At 46.2% G+C, this 17,500-nt stretch overlaps 3 protein-coding genes across 3 annotated transcripts in view; 1 reads left to right on the top strand and 2 right to left on the bottom strand.

Annotated features, from left to right (window-relative positions):
- Positions 1-10,231, bottom strand: part of efl1 (elongation factor like GTPase 1) — a gene marked incomplete at both ends in the record, with an annotated part of 104,556 nt that extends 94,325 nt beyond the window's left edge. The window contains 11 exons of the mRNA XM_083690838.1: positions 974-1,073; positions 2,022-2,144; positions 2,476-2,612; positions 2,920-2,999; positions 6,268-6,391; positions 7,755-8,014; positions 8,297-8,434; positions 8,657-8,790; positions 9,567-9,651; positions 9,832-9,899; positions 10,141-10,231. Of these exons, the coding sequence (XP_083546964.1) occupies positions 974-1,073; positions 2,022-2,144; positions 2,476-2,612; positions 2,920-2,999; positions 6,268-6,391; positions 7,755-8,014; positions 8,297-8,434; positions 8,657-8,790; positions 9,567-9,651; positions 9,832-9,899; positions 10,141-10,231 (1,340 nt within the window). The remainder of the gene's footprint in view (positions 1-973; positions 1,074-2,021; positions 2,145-2,475; positions 2,613-2,919; positions 3,000-6,267; positions 6,392-7,754; positions 8,015-8,296; positions 8,435-8,656; positions 8,791-9,566; positions 9,652-9,831; positions 9,900-10,140) is intronic.
- A 787-nt stretch (positions 10,232-11,018) lies between these two features.
- saxo2 (stabilizer of axonemal microtubules 2) lies at positions 11,019-15,246 on the top strand (the record flags this gene model as incomplete). The annotated part of the gene is made up of 8 exons (XM_083690837.1): positions 11,019-11,056; positions 11,901-12,080; positions 12,688-12,890; positions 13,133-13,494; positions 13,882-14,106; positions 14,464-14,583; positions 14,836-14,957; positions 15,072-15,246. 8 exons carry the CDS (start codon positions 11,019-11,021, stop codon positions 15,244-15,246), a joined length of 1,425 nt encoding a protein of 474 aa, XP_083546963.1.
- A 413-nt stretch (positions 15,247-15,659) lies between these two features.
- adamtsl3 (ADAMTS-like 3) overlaps positions 15,660-17,500 on the bottom strand; it is a gene marked incomplete at its 5' end in the record, with an annotated part of 110,936 nt that continues 109,095 nt past the window's right edge. The window contains one exon of the mRNA XM_083691198.1: positions 15,660-17,341. Coding sequence (XP_083547324.1) covers positions 17,223-17,341 — 119 coding nt within the window. The 3' untranslated portion in view covers positions 15,660-17,222. The remainder of the gene's footprint in view (positions 17,342-17,500) is intronic.

Genomic DNA, 17,500 nt, shown 5'->3' with positions numbered 1-17,500 from the left:
GGCGCTTTACCGAGTGTGACTCGCAGTCGGCTCGGAAAGGTCGTGAAAACGTAACCCAAAAATCACAAAGTAAAACTACTTTACAGTGAAGGGAGTGATCCATCCAGCCTATTCATGCCCTCGCTCTCACTCACACTCTCTCTCTCACACACACGCGCACGCACACGCGCACGCACACACACACACACACACACACACACACACACACACTCACACACACACTCACACACACACTCACTCACTCACTCCACAGGCAAGCGGGAGCCGTAATGGTGGCCCACCATTAGCCCAGTTTCCTGTGAACATCTGCTTCCAATGAGCAACTGTTGGTGTTAGTGCTCCACTCTACAGTGTGTCATCCCTTTCCCCTTTGTTCTGTTGTTAATCACATAAGGATGTTGCCACTCTGACCTGACCTCCCAGCATCACAAAGGCCTGAGGACAGAGGAGAGTTTGATGAGGCCGACACTGGAAGAAAGGCGCTCGGTCCTCTTTGAAACAGCGTCCAGGTTTCTCACATGAGGGGAGATCAGACAGGGGCGCTGGGTCTATCCATCATTCACATCCTGGCCGGGAGGTTGGCGGTTTAACCCCAGTTTACTTAAAGGAGGGAGCGCTGGGTGAAAAGGATGGGATAGAAAGCAGGGGATGAGAAAGGAGAGCTGATTTAGAGCTTTTTCCTCACAGGGCAGAGGAGGGTGGTGGCCATTGTGACAAAGCCCTCTGTCCGTTCACACCTTCATCACTCCTCCTGTCCTGGTGACTGGTGAGTATGACCTCAGCGCCAGGTCACAGGGTGGACGTCAACAGGACAACAGCGCCATCTAGTGTCCGTCCTCTGGATTGTTCTGAGACGTAAAATGCTCTGGCTGCAAAAGTGGGTGCACGGCGTGCACACACACACACACACACGCGCACGCACACACACACACACACACACACACACACACACACACACTTTGGAGTCCTTTACCTCTGTTTGTTCTGTGGCAGGGTCTTGGCATCCACAGCAAACATCTTGGACACAAACACGATGACCGGAGCTGTCTCCTCAATGGAACACTGCAGGAATGCTGGCGCGGCACAGAGACACACAGACACACAGACACACAGACACACACACACACACACACACACACACACACACACACACACACACACAGACACACAGACACACACACACACACGACAGAACACCATAGAGACATAGCGTACATAGTCATTAAACACATTTATTTGACGCAATAAAATAAATATGGGCCTGGAATATGAATGTTAAAGTGCTTTCACATTACACATGGGACAGTTAAAAGGAGACATTCACTCCTCCAGTCAGAGCTACTGACTGACACCCCACTGCCCACCTACCTACCTATCTCACGGGCCATGCCCAGCTCAATCAGCAAACCTGGACTCTGATCTTACACACGGTTGGTTAAAAGAGAAACATGTCAGCACTCATTTCAGTCAGACACCTGATTTAATATGCATTAGGCCTGAGGAGGAAGGGAGGGAGGGAGGTAGGGAGATAGAGTGAGAGAGAGAGGGAGCGAGAGAGAGGGAGAGGGAGAGAGAGACACAACCTGCCAACACCTTTATCCCTGGCCAGGCAGCCTGCGAAAACCCTTTGACTCTGGCGCGGAGGAGGGAATTACTTGCAGGTCTCGTAAAGTAACACGTTTTCAGGAACTATAAAGTCCTTCATAAAAGCTGAACATGACAGGGGGGGCTGTGCCAGGTGGATGTGAGAGCGATGGTCCAGGAAGGCCCTCCAGACCAGATCAAGCTAACCGTACCTTGTCCTTGGCCCGGGTTAAATACTGAAAATATTCTGCCCTCGTTGAGAGGTTAGCACAGTAACCACGGCGGTGAGAGGGTTGTGAAGGTTGAGGTTGGTACTTGTATCACCTAGAGTGAAATATTGATGCAAGGAAAGTGTGGATGTTTTTCAGCTCTGTGTGATATGAGTGCACTGTGCATACGTGTGTGTGTGTGTGTGTGTGTGTGTGTGTGTGTCTCACCTCTCTTCAGCTCCTGGGTCTGTTCAGGTAGAGAGTCGAACCTCCGCGCCCCCACACTCATCAGTCTCTCCACCCTCTCTGCTGCCATGTCTAACGGACTGGGCAGCTTCTCACACACCATGTCTGGAGAAGTACTAAGGAACTTTACAGCGCGCACACACACACACACACACAGACACACACACACAAACACACACACAGAAACACACACAGAAACACACACAGAAACACACACAGAAACACACACAGAAACACACACAGAGCTGGGGGCTGGGCAGGATACAGGTTGTTTTGTTAGACCGGTATGATATTTGTGAATATGATATCATATTTAGACAGACAGACAGACAGGCAGGCAGGCAGGCAGGCAGACAGACAGACAGACAGACAGGCAGACAGGCAGACAGGCAGACAGACAGGCAGGCAGGCAGACAGGCAGACATAGGGAGGATACACAACACGGCCTGTGAGACTGGTAGCCACTGGCTACAGATGGCAGAGAGGAGGACTTTGGGGTCAGAGTGGCGCAGGTCTCTGGCCATCACCTTGACCCCTAACGAGGCCACCATCTTCTCCACCTTCTCCTTGTCTCTGAGGACACCAGGGGAGAGAGTCTGATATCAAACAACACCATACAGTGACACATGCTAAACCACATTAGCAGGGGAGGCTGGTGGAGGTAGAAATCGGAGGACGGGCTCATTGTTGTGCATGGAATGATGAGGAATGATGTCAGGCATGTGTGACCTCCACCAGCCTCCCCTGCTACAATACATATGTTACATCAAGGTCCAATTATTTGTCCTGACTTTACAGGATGAATTCATATAAATCAATAATTTTCAAGCAGGATGTGCATGTAGCAAGGTGCTTCATCACATGCTACGTGGCTACATACCTTCTCATGACGACAGCATCGTACAAACTCCAGATGTTGTCCAGGACGAGCTGAACGAAGAGGGGCTTCTTGCCTTTGGCCTGGAGAGGGAGAGAGGGAGAGAGAAAAAAGAGAGAGAAAGAGAGGAAAACAGATGATGAAAAGGAGGGAAAGAGCTGGCAACAGAGACAAAGGGAAAACTGTACTTGACCGATTCACGGACGGACGATAATGGATTGCATTATTTTCGAGCTTTTTTCACTTGGTCTCAGAGTGCTTTGCTTTGGTAGAAAGGTAGAAAGTCCTACTAAAATATCTTAAAAAGCCCTCCATGCTCTGCGGAGAGGGGAGCTAAAAGGGTTCAGGGTCCCAGAGAGAGGGAGAGAGAGGGAGAGAGAGGGGGACAGTGGGCAGTCGTGGGTAGACAGGTATTATAGTTGGTATCGTGGTTGGGTTGATATGAGGCTGAGGTTACAAAGAGACAGTCAGATGGATGGATGTGTTACACCACACACACACACACGCACGCACACGCGCACACGCACACGCACACACACACACACACCAAAGTGAAAAGGTCAACCTGTCCAGCCTTTAGCACCAGTAAACGACTTTCTTCTCTAATGTGTCCTACATTCACTGTCAGTGAATGTAGGACACAGCTGAATTTGAACCTCCATAACTCCCATAGCAGACTATGCTGTGTGTCCTCCATTCTCCCCTGAAAGCACTGCCTAGATAAATACACTCAAGAGGTTTGTCATTCACTTTCTATAGACTGGGGATCAATGGGAGAGGTTGTGTGTGTGTGTGTGTGTGTGTGTGTGTGTGTGTGTGTGTGTGTGTGTGTGTGTGTGTGTGTGTGTGTGTGTGTGTGTTTGTGTGTGAAGAGCCTGTTCTGTACCCAGGCAGACACAGTCACCCATCCGTCTATGGAGGAGATGGAGGAGGGGAGGGGAGGGGAGGTAGAGGGGTAGAGGGGAGGAGAGGTCACTCATTGATTTGGTCTGGTGATTCTTCAGATCATTGATCAGTCTGAGAGTGGAGACACCTGGGCTGGCTGCCTGTGTGTATGACTGATTGAACATTATGGGGGCTGGTTTGGACAGACAAATGACACACAGGCTAGAGGTTAAGAACTACGAACCCGAATGCTAATGCTAATAAAAGGAATGCTAATCAGAGAGCTCACTTCACAACCGGAGCGCCTCAGTTACCTAGCGCTGGGGCTAACGGCTAACGGCTAACGGCTAACGGCTCAGTGTGCAGCTGAGTGGGAGGGCGCGGGAGCTAGCTACTGGTGCTGCACCGGCACGGGGGGGCTCTAGTGGTTTGAGTGGAGTCCATTACCGTCTCACCAGCCACACACTCTGCATTCATTAATGTCATAAATGGCACTCTACCACTGGAGACAGTGAGGAGGGAATATGAAAGATTATTACTGTCATAGCCTGTAATAGCTCCTTGGGAGGGAGGGAGGGAGGGAGGGAGGGAGAGAGGGAGGGAGGGAGATAGGGATAAAATGGCAGAGAGATAAAGAGAGAGTGAGAGATGGGGGAGAGAGAGAGAGAGAGAGAGATGGGGGGAGAGAGAGAGAGATGGGGGAGAGAGAGAGAGAGGTGGAAGAGAGAGAAACAGAGAGCGAGAGAGAGAGAGAGAGAGAGAGATGGGGGGAGAGAGAGAGAGAGAGAGAGAGAAATGGGGGAGAGAGAGAGAGAAATGGGGGAGAGAGAGAGAGAGAAACAGAGACAGGCCCACTAACCCAACTCTAAACCAACCCTGACGGTCTCCAGCAGCTAGCTACCTACGAGACGACACTCGGGGATGATGAGACGCGCCGCGGAGCGCGAGAACCGCCAGACAGAGTGGGCTGGCGTGTGGCGAGGCGGGAGGAACAGGTCCGAAACAATCACACCCCCCAACTGAGCTGTGTCTGTCAGACTGGGGAGAGAGCGGCGCAGGATGGACACCGTGGGTGTTAGACATCTGAACGGTGGTGGCGCAAACAACAGATGGATCAGTGAACGGCACTGCTCAACCCCTCTCTGTGGCCCTTCACTCTGGCTGTCTGTGTTGTAGGCCATCAGGGAGGCAATGTGAGAAATGACACAGAATGAAACGCAAAAGCTGACAGTTATTTAGAATTCAGAGAAAACAAATGTTCCTCAAAACGAGGAACTTCTCGCCACAGTGCGGTTTGACCCCCGAACAAAGGGGACGGCAGACACGCTGTGACATCATCGGCGGTCTGGACTTGAAGTAAGTCAATCTATTTCGTGCAAAGGACGGTAAAACTTCTGTCAGGAGCCCGGGTGTTTGTTTGCTTTGACAACGGAGACCACCCAGCGCAATATTGGAGATGGCATTTGTTATTACCTCCGCCGCTGTCCCCAAATTGAAGCTGAAAATATCATATCCCACCGAGAGCACACATCCACCAACATTATTATCCCACGATTTCCATACAAGACTGCCGCAAATGTCAGATCTGTCAGACTGTTCAAAAATACTGAGAACTGACGCTCAGAATCAAAGGCGTCGCTTTAATCATCTGCTGGTATCAACAGAGAATACATGTCTGAAATAATTCATTTGGATCGGGGATTTATTAGGGACAGGATCTTATTTGCTTCAATGTCATTAGTGGACCGGCTATTGTAGTAAGCAGGTGTTTATTGGAGATACTTATTGGTTTTACAGTATTAATGCAGACATGTCCCTCCTAAAGACCTCTTCATCCCCACTACTCCCCTGTAAATTAATTCAATTAAAAAAATTAATTAATTAAAAAAATAAAAAATAAAAAAATCTTCCTTCTTCTAGCATTGTGAGTGCCAATAGCCCCTGGTCCTAGCATAGATTACTTTTTCTTATGATGACTAATGGATAGATGATTCGCTTACTTAAACAAATGTATTTGCTGTAAGTCGCTTTGGATAAAGGCATCTGCTAAATGCCATAAATGTAAATGTAAATGTAATGTAAATGTAAATCTTATTTGCTTCAATGTCATTAGTGGCCCGGCTATTATTGTAAGCAGCCGTTTATTCGAGACACTTATCAGAGGTTTTACGATATTAATGCAGACATGTCCCTCCTAAATACCTCTTCATCCCCACTACTCCCCTGTGCAAGTTTCTCTCCTGTAAATTAATTAAATTAAATAAATAAATAAATAAATACAATTAATTCTTCCTTGTTGTAGCATTGTCTCTGCCAATAGCCCCTGGTCCTGCCATAGATTACTTTGTCTTATGATGACGGATGAATAGATGACTCACTTACTTAGACAAATGTATTTGTTGTAAGTCGCTTTGGATAAAGGTGTGTGCCAAATGCCATAAATGTAAATGTAACATGTGACGTTACCTGAGCCCCCTTCATGATCTTCTTGGCTTTAGCGTTGAGGTAGAAATCTCCCCAGAGGGTCTTGAGCAGCACCTGTGCCCTCACACCCATCTTCTGGCTGTAGATATGGGCGAACTGCTGGACACTGCAAATGCACACACACACACACACACACACACACACACACACACACACACACACACACACACACACACACACACACACAGTCAAACACCACTCACCAGTCATTTAGGCAATTAGCCTGGGTAGCCTGACTGTTTCAGCCTTCAAGAATGTTAGCTTAGTATCCAGCTCTAACTTTGTTACCTATCCCTATGGACTAATAGGCCGACTAAGGTGAACAGACGGCCATCCAATTATCTTTAATAATTACAGAGGCCTTCATCGACAATGACGTGCACTGACATCTCTATTTCTACTGTAAATGGATTTCAGTGTTTTCAGCAGCAGTGTTTTTCTTAAGCGTTTTGCTACTCAAAATGGTTAAACGCGCCATTGGAATGAATCTGGGTACGCATAGAAATGTGATGTTGTTGTCTGGAACTTGACTTCCCCCCTCATTTGTAAATGAGCGTGTTCAGAGCGTGTTCAGTCGCAGAGAAGAAGAAGACTCTCACTGACTAACAGACCTCGGTTGTGACATGATTGGTGTATTTATAGATCCAAGTGATCACAACGCCACAGCTGTTCTCAAAACTAGGTCTTCATGTCCCTATCGTTGTTCTACCATGTACATAGTTATCTATACTGACGAACACAGCCTTGTATCTACACATTATGTAACTGCACTACAGCTTGGAGAAGTACATTATTGAATGAGTCACTGGGTTGATTTGAAGGGGCACGACATTTGCAGGCTATTTTACTGTACTATGTTGTTGTTGACTGTTTTACTGTTTCTACTCCAATTATGAGAAAAGCTGGAGTTTAGGGACTCATACGTACTATGGTTACTTTGGGGGATTATACAGACTAGGTTTCACTGGTTGTGAAAGTTAGGGGAACAGCGCCACCTAGTGGCCATTCTAAAAACACTAGTACTTCAGCCTTCTGACATCTGAAAGGTGATAGCGCAAACAACAGATGGATCAGTGAACTGCACTGCTCAAGCCCTCTCTGTGGCCCTTCACTCTGGCTGTCTGTGTTGTAGGCCATCAGGGGGACAATGTGAGAAATGACACAGAATGAAATGCAAAAGCTGACAGTTATTTAGAATTCAGAGAAAACAAATGTTCTTCAAAACGAGGAGCACTCGCTTGCCACAAAATACAACAATGGCCCTGTTTGAACTTGAAAACGCATCGCTACCTCCTCAGAGTAACCATTGATCTGACTGGATCGATGAAAGCTATGCAATGCTACCCTTGCTTTGAACCTATCCATCGAGTTACATCAAGGATGACTTCATGGCAAGGGAAGAAGAGAGGACGCAGGTACCCAACAACACCCGAAACCGTTGACGGAGGAACAAAAGACGTGACGTGTACCTGAAGCCCCACCCATCTATGGCGCTGGCAAAGACCACGTTGCCTTGGTCTGGAGAGAAGTAGAGGTGGGAGTCGTCGGTCTCCTCCAGGCCCGCGCTCCAGTCGTAAACCTGCTCTCCCCCAGGACTCTCCGCCACCTCCTCGGGGCTGTCCTTCTCCTTCTCCTTCTCCTTCTCCTTCTCCTTCTCTGCCCTCTCCTCCTTCTCAGCTCGCTCCTCCAGCACTTTTGATGTAAACAGAGACCCCGTCACGGCGTTCACCTGCAGGGAGGAAAGAAATGACGGAGAGCAACATCTCAGGGTGGCTCCAGAAATGGCTTATTGTGTTGCGGCCCATTAAAGCATTTGGAATTTTCTCTCGACACTCAAACCAATGTTACTAGCTTAATAAGTCCCACCCCAGTAAGAATAAACTGTCACTCACCATTGGACACAACTGTTGTCAATCCCCCTAATTGTGAAGACACACTCTAATCTCTAAATCTGGTGAATACTCTCTAATGTAATGTGCAGTGGAACTCCAGCTGGATTCAGGCCACTCACCTGTTCTAGTATCTTCTGTAGGTGTGTGTAGGCCTCCTGGGAGGTGAGTTTCAGCTCTACGATCAGCCGGTCCATCTTATTGATGACCAGAACGGGCCTGATGTTCTCCAGCCAGGCCTGACGCAGCACAGCCTGAGTCTGCAGAGACAGACAGAGACACGCACACACACACACACACACACACACACACACACACGTTAAGTAACAACAATAAAGGAATCAACAGAGTCTCATGTTAGTAGAGGGTGGCACCATTAAAATGACACAAAGTAGTCTGTCTGGACTTAACCTGGGTGAGGTCATATTTTCACAGTAAAAGCAATAGATCACAGAGTTAGAACCCAAGAGAATGAGCTGGACCTGTGGGCAGACTCCCTCCACAGCGTCCACGATGACGATGGCTCCATCACACAGCCTGACAGCCGTGGACACCTCGGAGGAGAAGTCCACATGACCAGGAGAGTCGATCAGGTTCATCAGGTAGTCCTTCTCTCCTGGGGGACAAGAGACACACATCAGTAGGTGAGATAACAGACACTCACTCTTTCATACGTTGACATATGCACACCACATTACACATTACTCTGCATAGGGAAACATACACTCACAGAGCACTTTATTACGAACACCTGTACTCCTTCTCATGGTGGAGGTGGTGTAATGGTTTGGGGGATGTTTTCTTGGCACACTTTGGGCCCGTTAATACCAATCAATCATCGCTTGAATGCCACAGCCTATTTGAGTATTGTTGCTGACCATGTGCATCCCTTCATGACCACAATTTACCCATCTTCTAATGGCTACTTCCAGCATGATAATGCACCATGTCACAAAGCAAAGCAAGCTGGTTTCATGAACATGACAATGAGCAGTGTTCTTCAGTGGCCTTCCCAGTCGCCGGATCTGAATCCAATAGAACAGCTTTGGGATGTGGTAGAACGGGAGATTCACAGCTTGAAAGTGCACCTGAAAAATCTGCAGGAATTGCGTGATGCCATCATGTCATCATGGACCAGAATCTCAAAGGAATGTTTCCAACATCTTGTGGAATCAATGCCACGAAGAATTGAGGCTGTTTTGAGAGCAAAGGGAGGCCCTACCCAGTATTAGTATAGTGTTCCTAATAAAGTGTTCAGTGAGTGTACATGCCCATACACTATATTGTTCCGATACCACCGTCTACACCCTCATCTCAAACAGAACAAATGGTCTACCTGTCTATCATGGAGAATAGTGTAGGCTTATAAAGAGGAGGCCTGTGATGTCTTACCATGTGCGAAGTGCAGAGAGATAGCGCTGGACTTCATGGTTATCCCTCTGATCTGCTCATCCTCCCTGCTGTCCAGGTACCTCAGCTGATGAAACACCACCACAACAACAACAACAACAACAACGCATGGTTACATAACTTTGGGATGAGTCAAATATCAACATGTAGTCCCACACATCAACATATGTATACTGTATACTGTAGTAAGTGCATGGACATTATTAACAGATCAATGATTGTATGACGTATGACGTAACACACAAACCTTTCCGGCCAAGCGACTTGATATGATTCCATTGCTTGCTACTAAGCAATCAGCCAGAGTTGTTTTCCCTGCAAAATGTAACATTGTTGCGGTGGAATTCAAAAGCTCATACTGTAGATCATGCACCTGTCAATGCTAGCAACATGCAGCGTGGTAGATAGGGGGTAAAACACTAGTGCAATAAGACAAAATGGTGGATGAAGAAATAGCAAGCAAAGGGGCAAAAATTGAAAGACAAATGTATGTAGACAAACCATTTAAAGAGACTAATTATTCAGGGAATAGTCAAATGAGCCCATTGGAACCTACCGTGGTCGACATGCGCCAGAATACACAGGTTCCTGATGTTGGAGGGATTCTTCTGTAGTGAGATGATCTTGTCTAAACTTGTGACCCCCATGCTTGACTGTCTTGGAGTTATACAAAAACAAGTACGTTACTTGGCCAGAGTTGGTTGATGTATCCTCCAGAGCAGAGGTGTAGTTCCAATGCAGCCAGCCACAGTTTATGGTGGAGAGAAGACAGCTGATTCTAGTTATGTTAAGTAGCGATCCATGCACTATTCTGAATGGAAACAACAATGGTAACAAAGGGGAAGGGGAAACGTGCTACCACTGCAACTAAGTATAGAGCACCGCAAGTAAGCAGAGTGTGTGCATAAGCTACCTAGCTGTCTCTTTAAAGTATGATACTGTCAGGGAACTGTCACTTGGCTAGCGTGTTCCTAATGTTGACGGGCGAACTTTGCCAAACCGCGTATTGTGTCACTGACACTGTCAGTGGCTGTCAAACACGGGCTACAAGCTAGTCATACAGGACAACCATATTAGCAAGCTGACTCCGCTACGTAACTCAAGATAACATACTCCACACACAATTCAAATGGTAAACTACACTCATTTATCATAACATATATCAGTAAGATGCAAAAATAAACACATTTAGAACAAACGTGGGCAAACTCCACTCACGTTGTTAATCCCGGAAGTTGCCGTATTACGTTGGCTCCGCCCTTTCTCCTACGTGGTGGACGACGTCGTTGCTAGGACGCTAAAAGCGGTTGCTCGGATACGGGTTGCTTCCATAGAAACAGAACTGCATAGTTTAGCGCGAGCGAGTGGGCAGTGTCTGTGGGTTTGCCGGGGAAACGGCCACGAAGTACGATCTCTCGCCGCATATTAGACAACATGAAACGCCTATGCATATGCGAAATCTGTAGCTGTGGGTAAGCTGCCTTGATTTATTTTGACAATTGATTCAGGCTTTCAAGGGGTTGTCAGTCATGAAGGTGAGAGCCAGCAAGCCAATTTTGAATAATTCATTGCTTAGATAATTGACTAACTCATTATTGGCTTGCCATGCAGTGTCACAATAGAATTTTAAAAGGTGTGTGTGTGGGTGGGGGGGTTTCACCAACTTTTTAAGTGATTGGACTGTGCACATCAATCACCCAATACAGTACCATGATGCTGCTGCTTGTAAAACCAAGCACCTGTAGAAAGTAACTAACAGCTGTAGTTGATGCCATTATCTCCTGCATCACAGATACTCCCTAACCCGAGCAAAGATAAGCCAGGGCCCTTGGTTACACACGACAACAAACTAGGCTATTACATTTCTTTCTATTGATGTGAGGAAGCTATGCAAAGTTCAAGGCATTGTTGAAAATAGTCCGTTTTAATGGCATTCATCCAATTTGAAAGGGCACCCATGTTACGTGGAAACTGCTGTAAGTTAGCCAAGATATTATTCTTAGAGCCTCACACAACACGAACATGAACTCCAATGAATAGGCCTATAATAATAATAATAATAATAATAATAATAATAATAATAATAATAATAATAATAATAATAATGATGTAAAGCATTTTATTAAATCAGATTGTAATGATCCTGATAGTGTGACACACTTCATTTGAATCCATGTAAGACTGATCAGTCTGATCAGCTGTAGACATCGACAAATCTAAGAACACATCCAGAGCCTTTCAAACGCAAACTAAATAAAAGGCTCCGGATAGACGGACAAAGCCAGTCTGATCAGTCCGGTCCCTGTCTCCCCCCAGACGCCACCGCTGCCCCCACCGGCCCACTGCTCTGTATGGGAAGGCCAACAAGGCGTGTGTCCTGACGGAGTACACAGAGAAGTACCCTGCCTATGGGGGCTGCAACCCCCCCACGAGCCTGAAGCCCAAGCCTGTGGACCATGGGGACAGGGGCAGAATGGACGGAACTACAACCTTCAAGTAATGACCTCAGACCTGCTATGTAACTCAAGATAACTCAGGACGTGAACGACACACATTTATCATAATACATGTCAGGGTCCTCTGTGGCTCAGTTGGTAGAGCATGGCGCTAACAACGCTTAGGTTGTGGGTTTGATTCCTGCTGGCACCATGTATACTGAAATGTATGCACTCACTGCAATGTAAGTCGCTTTGGATAAAAGCGTCAGCTAAATGGCATATATTACATATATATATATAAAGAATTAGAAGAATAAACAAATTTAGATCAAACATGTGGACAACCTCAACTCACATTGTTATCCTTGTACTCACATACTACTCTATTCACGGACAAGCTGTGTTGTTGTCTGTTGACAAAAGGATCTCCATTTTAGACCAAATGCTCATTTATAAGGACGGTTCACCGGACCGCTTGTACTGTACATATGGTGGAATCTCTATTGAAAGTGCTTTTTAGTCTCGGGAGGACAAGGCTTAATCTAGGTCCAGGAAATCGGCCCACAGGGTTTCCTTTTTGAGGCTATTCAAGGCACAAGGACTGTGTTGTTCAACCGTGTTTCCTCCGTGGCGGTTCTGTCTGTCTCTCTTCTTCTTCGCTCCAGAACGGACTTCGTCCGCTACGAGGTAACTCGTCGGCCCGGCCGTCAGCAGGCTGAGTACCTGCCTAAACCTGGGAGCATCGACCTGGGCACCACCTACAACCAGGACTTCAACCCCTACGAGGTCCAGCCCCACCTCCCGCCCAGGCCCAGAGAGAGAGTGCAGGCAGCGGCAGCCAAACTGGACACGGTGCCCACCTACACAGGTGGGTCATGTAACGGGTTGAATTACCTTAAAACATGGGAAGGTGTTCAAAGCTGGCCATGGTCAAATAATAATAATAATATAATATATGCCATTTAGCTGACGCTTTTATCCAAAGCGACTTACATTGCACTGAGTGCATACGTTTATTAGTATATATGGTCCCAAATGACATGGTATGTACACAATGGTGACAATAGTGTGAAGAATACTATCAAGACACTTGTTGACATTCTCTTCCAGATGACTACCGACAGTGGGAGTTCAGCAAGAGGGAGCTCACCAAACCGGACCTGAACTACCAACCGTCCTCGGCCAAGTTCGGTGGCACAACCACGTTCCAGGATGACTACGTCCCCCGGGGTATGGCCCTCAGAGAGAGCTTCAAACCCCCCCCTATCCCCAAGCTGTGTGAAGTCCCCTTCGATTGTGTGACCAGCAACCAGCAGTCCTACATTGCCCACCCCATGGAGGCTCGCTATGTGAAGCCCCCGGAGACGTACAAGCCCAGCAGCCAGCCCCTCCAGGACCTCACCACCAGCAAGAGGGACTACCAGGGCCTGCCAGGACAGCTGTCCAGGAGCTGCAAGCCTGATCCTTCTAAGGTACAGCACATGACCACAATACACCTGTTAGAGCTGCTGACAGTATTGACTCTTTTAAGGCCTTGCTAAAAACTCACCTGTTAAGGCAGGCTTTCAATGTACAGGGCTGTATGTTACGTATGTTCTGTAACTGTCCTCCTATATTTTTTATTTTTTATCTTCTATTTTTCATATTTTTGACATGCGCTATACAAATGTAATGTATTATTGTTTTAGTGTCAGTTTGAACAGAATACGATGTGTGATGTTACTGTGTGATGTTACTATAATGTTACTAGAGAGGTATCTCCGGGTTCTATTCTATTCTATTCTATTTTCTTCTATTATCTATTCTACGATGTTCTACTATATTCTATTGTTTTCTATTCTATCCAATCCTCCTCCCAGGTGGCGTCTGACGTGCCGTTCCAGAGCAGCACAGAGTTTAAGGAGCGTTTCCAGCAGTGGCCGGTCAGCCTGCCTCAGCTCCACAAGTCTCTGGAGTACGTCAGCCCTACGGAGCACATGGACATGAGCACCACCTCGGCTGCTGCCTACATCAAACACAACATCCAGCCCTTCCTCTCCGCCAAGCCCTTCTCACGTCCCACCAAGTCCTCAGTTCCCTTCCAGGTACTGTAGGCCTGGTACTGTAGGCCTGGTACTGTAGACTAAGCCTGGTACTGTAGGCCTGGTACTGTAGACTAAGCCTGGTACTGTAGACCTGGTACTGTAGATCTGGTACTGTAGACTAAGCCTGGTACTGTAGACCTGGTACTGTAGATCTGGTACTGTAGGCCTGGTACTGTAGGCTTGGTACTGTAGGCCTGGTACTGTAGGCCTAGTTCTGTAGGCCTGGTTCTGTAGGCCTGGTACTGTAGGCCTGGTTCTGTAGGTCTGGTACTGTAGGCCTGGTACTGTAGGCCTGGTACTGTAGGCCTGGTACTAGATAGATAGAGTGGTGTATGATGTTTGTGTATCTCCTGGCAGGGCTGCACTACCATGAGGGATGACTTCCAGCCCTGGGTGGCCAAGCGACAGGGCATGATCAAGAAGCCTGAGGAGATGCAGAAAGCCACCGGGAGGATGGACGATCTCACCACCTTCAAGGTGATTATTACACACACACACACACACACACACACACACACACACACACACACACACACACACACACACTGCCTTTTAAAGTGACACCTCTCATGTCCACTGTTACATTCTGTCGTTCTATGTCCAATATATGTTACGGTTGTGTTCTTGTTGTTAAACTTGTCTTTCAATAATTTCCTGGCAGTGCAAGAAATTCCTGTCAGTCAAGACTGATTGGCAATAAAGTTATTCTATTGTATTCTATCTCTCAAGGCCCACTTCACACCCCATGAGCTGCAGCCCAGTGTGAGCTTCAAGCCCGCCAACGCTCCCATGAGGACAGAGGCCCCTCTGGAGGACGGGACCATGTACAGCACAGAGTTCACCCCCAAGAGGTACACTCACTAAAACTGTACATTGGTTGTGCGTATTAGTGATGCGCTGACCGGAGCATCCATTTCCTTGCGAGAGGACTATAAAGCCATCCTTTATCCCATGTTGCATTGCAGGATCAGCGTGTGCCCGGCCAGCTTCGACCTGCCGCCAGGGTTTGTGTTTGAGGACAGTGATGACAGGGGACACAGGTTCTTCAGGAAGCTGTCATCCAAGGACAAGAACAAAATGGCGTCTGCCAATGGGGCCTGTAAGGTTCCAGTGCAGGAAGCAGTGGCAGTGATGTCATAACATGTGACTGTGTCATACAGTGTGACCCGGTGCCTTTTGTCTTTAAAAAGTGCCGGTTTAAATGCAAAATGGTCGTTGTTTCCTCTGTTTTGTTGACCCTCTTAATTGGGAGGTGTTTACCTGTGTAGTATTTGAAAGCGGTATGTATTAATGACATATATGATAATGTAATACAGAAACAATTAGACTGTAAGCAAGTGACTTATGTGCAACACAGTTTGAAAAAAATGAATCCTTAAGAATGATCTTATGTCCCGATTAATGGGCAAAATAATTGAGGGAGTTGACACTCCACTACAAATTGATCAAGCTATTGATCATTATAGTGTGCCAAATGCTGCATAAAGTTGTATAATGTTCCCAGACAAAAATATATTTTTAGAATAACGAGTCTTAACAAATGTATCAGGTGATCAAGCAGTCTTTATTTCTTTGTAGTTTTGTCTCTAGAGCATTTCAATGTTTGTTTGAAAGACTTCTTCATGTTCCTTCAACAATGTTATGATTCTACAAACAGTATCAATGTTAACACCCCAGATATGTTGTGGTAAGTATCAGTAGCTGTATTGTAAGTATGCATGTCAGTGAATGGCAGTTCATAACGTATCTACAAAACATCTTGAGATCTTGCTCCTAAAACACAAGCGAATGAAACCAGAAGAAAAGGATATTAAACATACTGATGATCCATGTTGTCAGCAAGTGCTTAATTGTAAGGTTTATATTCTAATCTTTTAAACAGGAGTTATAAAGACAACTAAATCATCAACTAAAATAAGGAAGTAAGAAAATAAAAGTCCCACAAAAATCTACAGACACTCAATGTACAATATTGCACTTAAAACACAGTATATACAAGACATATTTTACAATGCAGCACATTGGTATGATAACCAAAAACAAACGTTTTAATAGACCCATTATTCAAAAGAGAACACAAATATTACTGTCATGTTTTCTCCAGCCCCCTCTCGTCGTTGCAGAGCCTGATGTATCCAAGCAACGACCATTTCTGTTAGACAGTCCCTCTCCTTTAACACTGAATCTACACATGATCCACAATACTACTGTGTAAGGTATGAGTGAAATCACAAAGGCTTGTACATAGCGTTTTTGATAGGTATGATGATGAAAATGAAATATCTGGTATAGTTTTTAAAACAGCCGTTTTTTTCCTCCACGGGTCTTTAAGCACTGTACAATCCTGTTGGATCTTGTTTTCTTACGTTTGTCATGCCAGTGATGGTTTCCTACAGTCCGACATCCCTACACCTCCACACGTGTGAATGGTCCTAAAGGATTTCATATTGCTAATCCTGGCCCACTTTATATATGTACATTTATATTCATACATATATGCATTTTTGTTATAAATTAAAACAATAAACACAGGGTAACCCACTGTTGCGTTCTATTACCATGCTGTCAGGAGAACATTCCGCTCCCGTCATCCGTTCAGTAAAACATTCTGTGGCAAACAAACAAAGAAAAAGTCTGTTTCTAGTTTAAGCTGGGTGCTCCTTCTCCTCCTGGAGTGTCACTGGGAGAATGGTGATTATTGGCAAACAGTTTACATTCTACTAACTGTTTGTAAGTCCAGATGTATGGCTATATATATGGCTCCTGGGTAAATCCGAAACGTCCATTTAGTCCATATCTGTGCACACTTGTCCATGTCACATAGGCAGGCCTAAGAGTGGGTCCAAATCAGAAATAATACCCCCCCATTCTAGTCTCTTTCCTGGTCATTTCGGTCTAATCAAGTCTCTGGGGATCAGTGAGAGGAATTTCCGTTTTTTTGGAGTTTGATGAAATTGCAAAATTTTTCCCCCAGGCTATGGTAGAAGTGTTTTAGAAGCAGCCTTTTCCAGATTACCTCCCAACCATTTCAGTCTATATCCACTGACTCCCAGTCTGTCCTGCTGCATGGCCAATCTGTTCTGTTCCAAGAGTTCTGTTGTTGCTGTGACTGGCCACTAGGTGGCGCCAGCCTCCTCTAAACAGGACTCACAGCACCTCTGCTTGTACATCTCTATGGGGCAAAGCTTGAGTCTCTTCACGACAGCACAGTAATGCGTTGTGTCCTTGCACTCACCTACACAAAACACAAAGAAAGTAAGGTAAAACACTACATTGGCATATATGAAATCAGTCATTCTTTCCTTTCATGACAACTTCTCACTGAAATGCAATGAAACCCGGGTTTAGGTGAAAGTCAGGCTAAAATTCTATGTGGGTGTAAATGTCAACATCA

This window comes from Argentina silus (genome assembly GCF_951799395.1).
Source record: "Argentina silus genome assembly, chromosome: 19".
NCBI classification, from domain to species: domain Eukaryota; kingdom Metazoa; phylum Chordata; class Actinopteri; order Argentiniformes; family Argentinidae; genus Argentina; species Argentina silus.
This window is presented reverse-complemented; position numbering and strand designations above follow the sequence as displayed.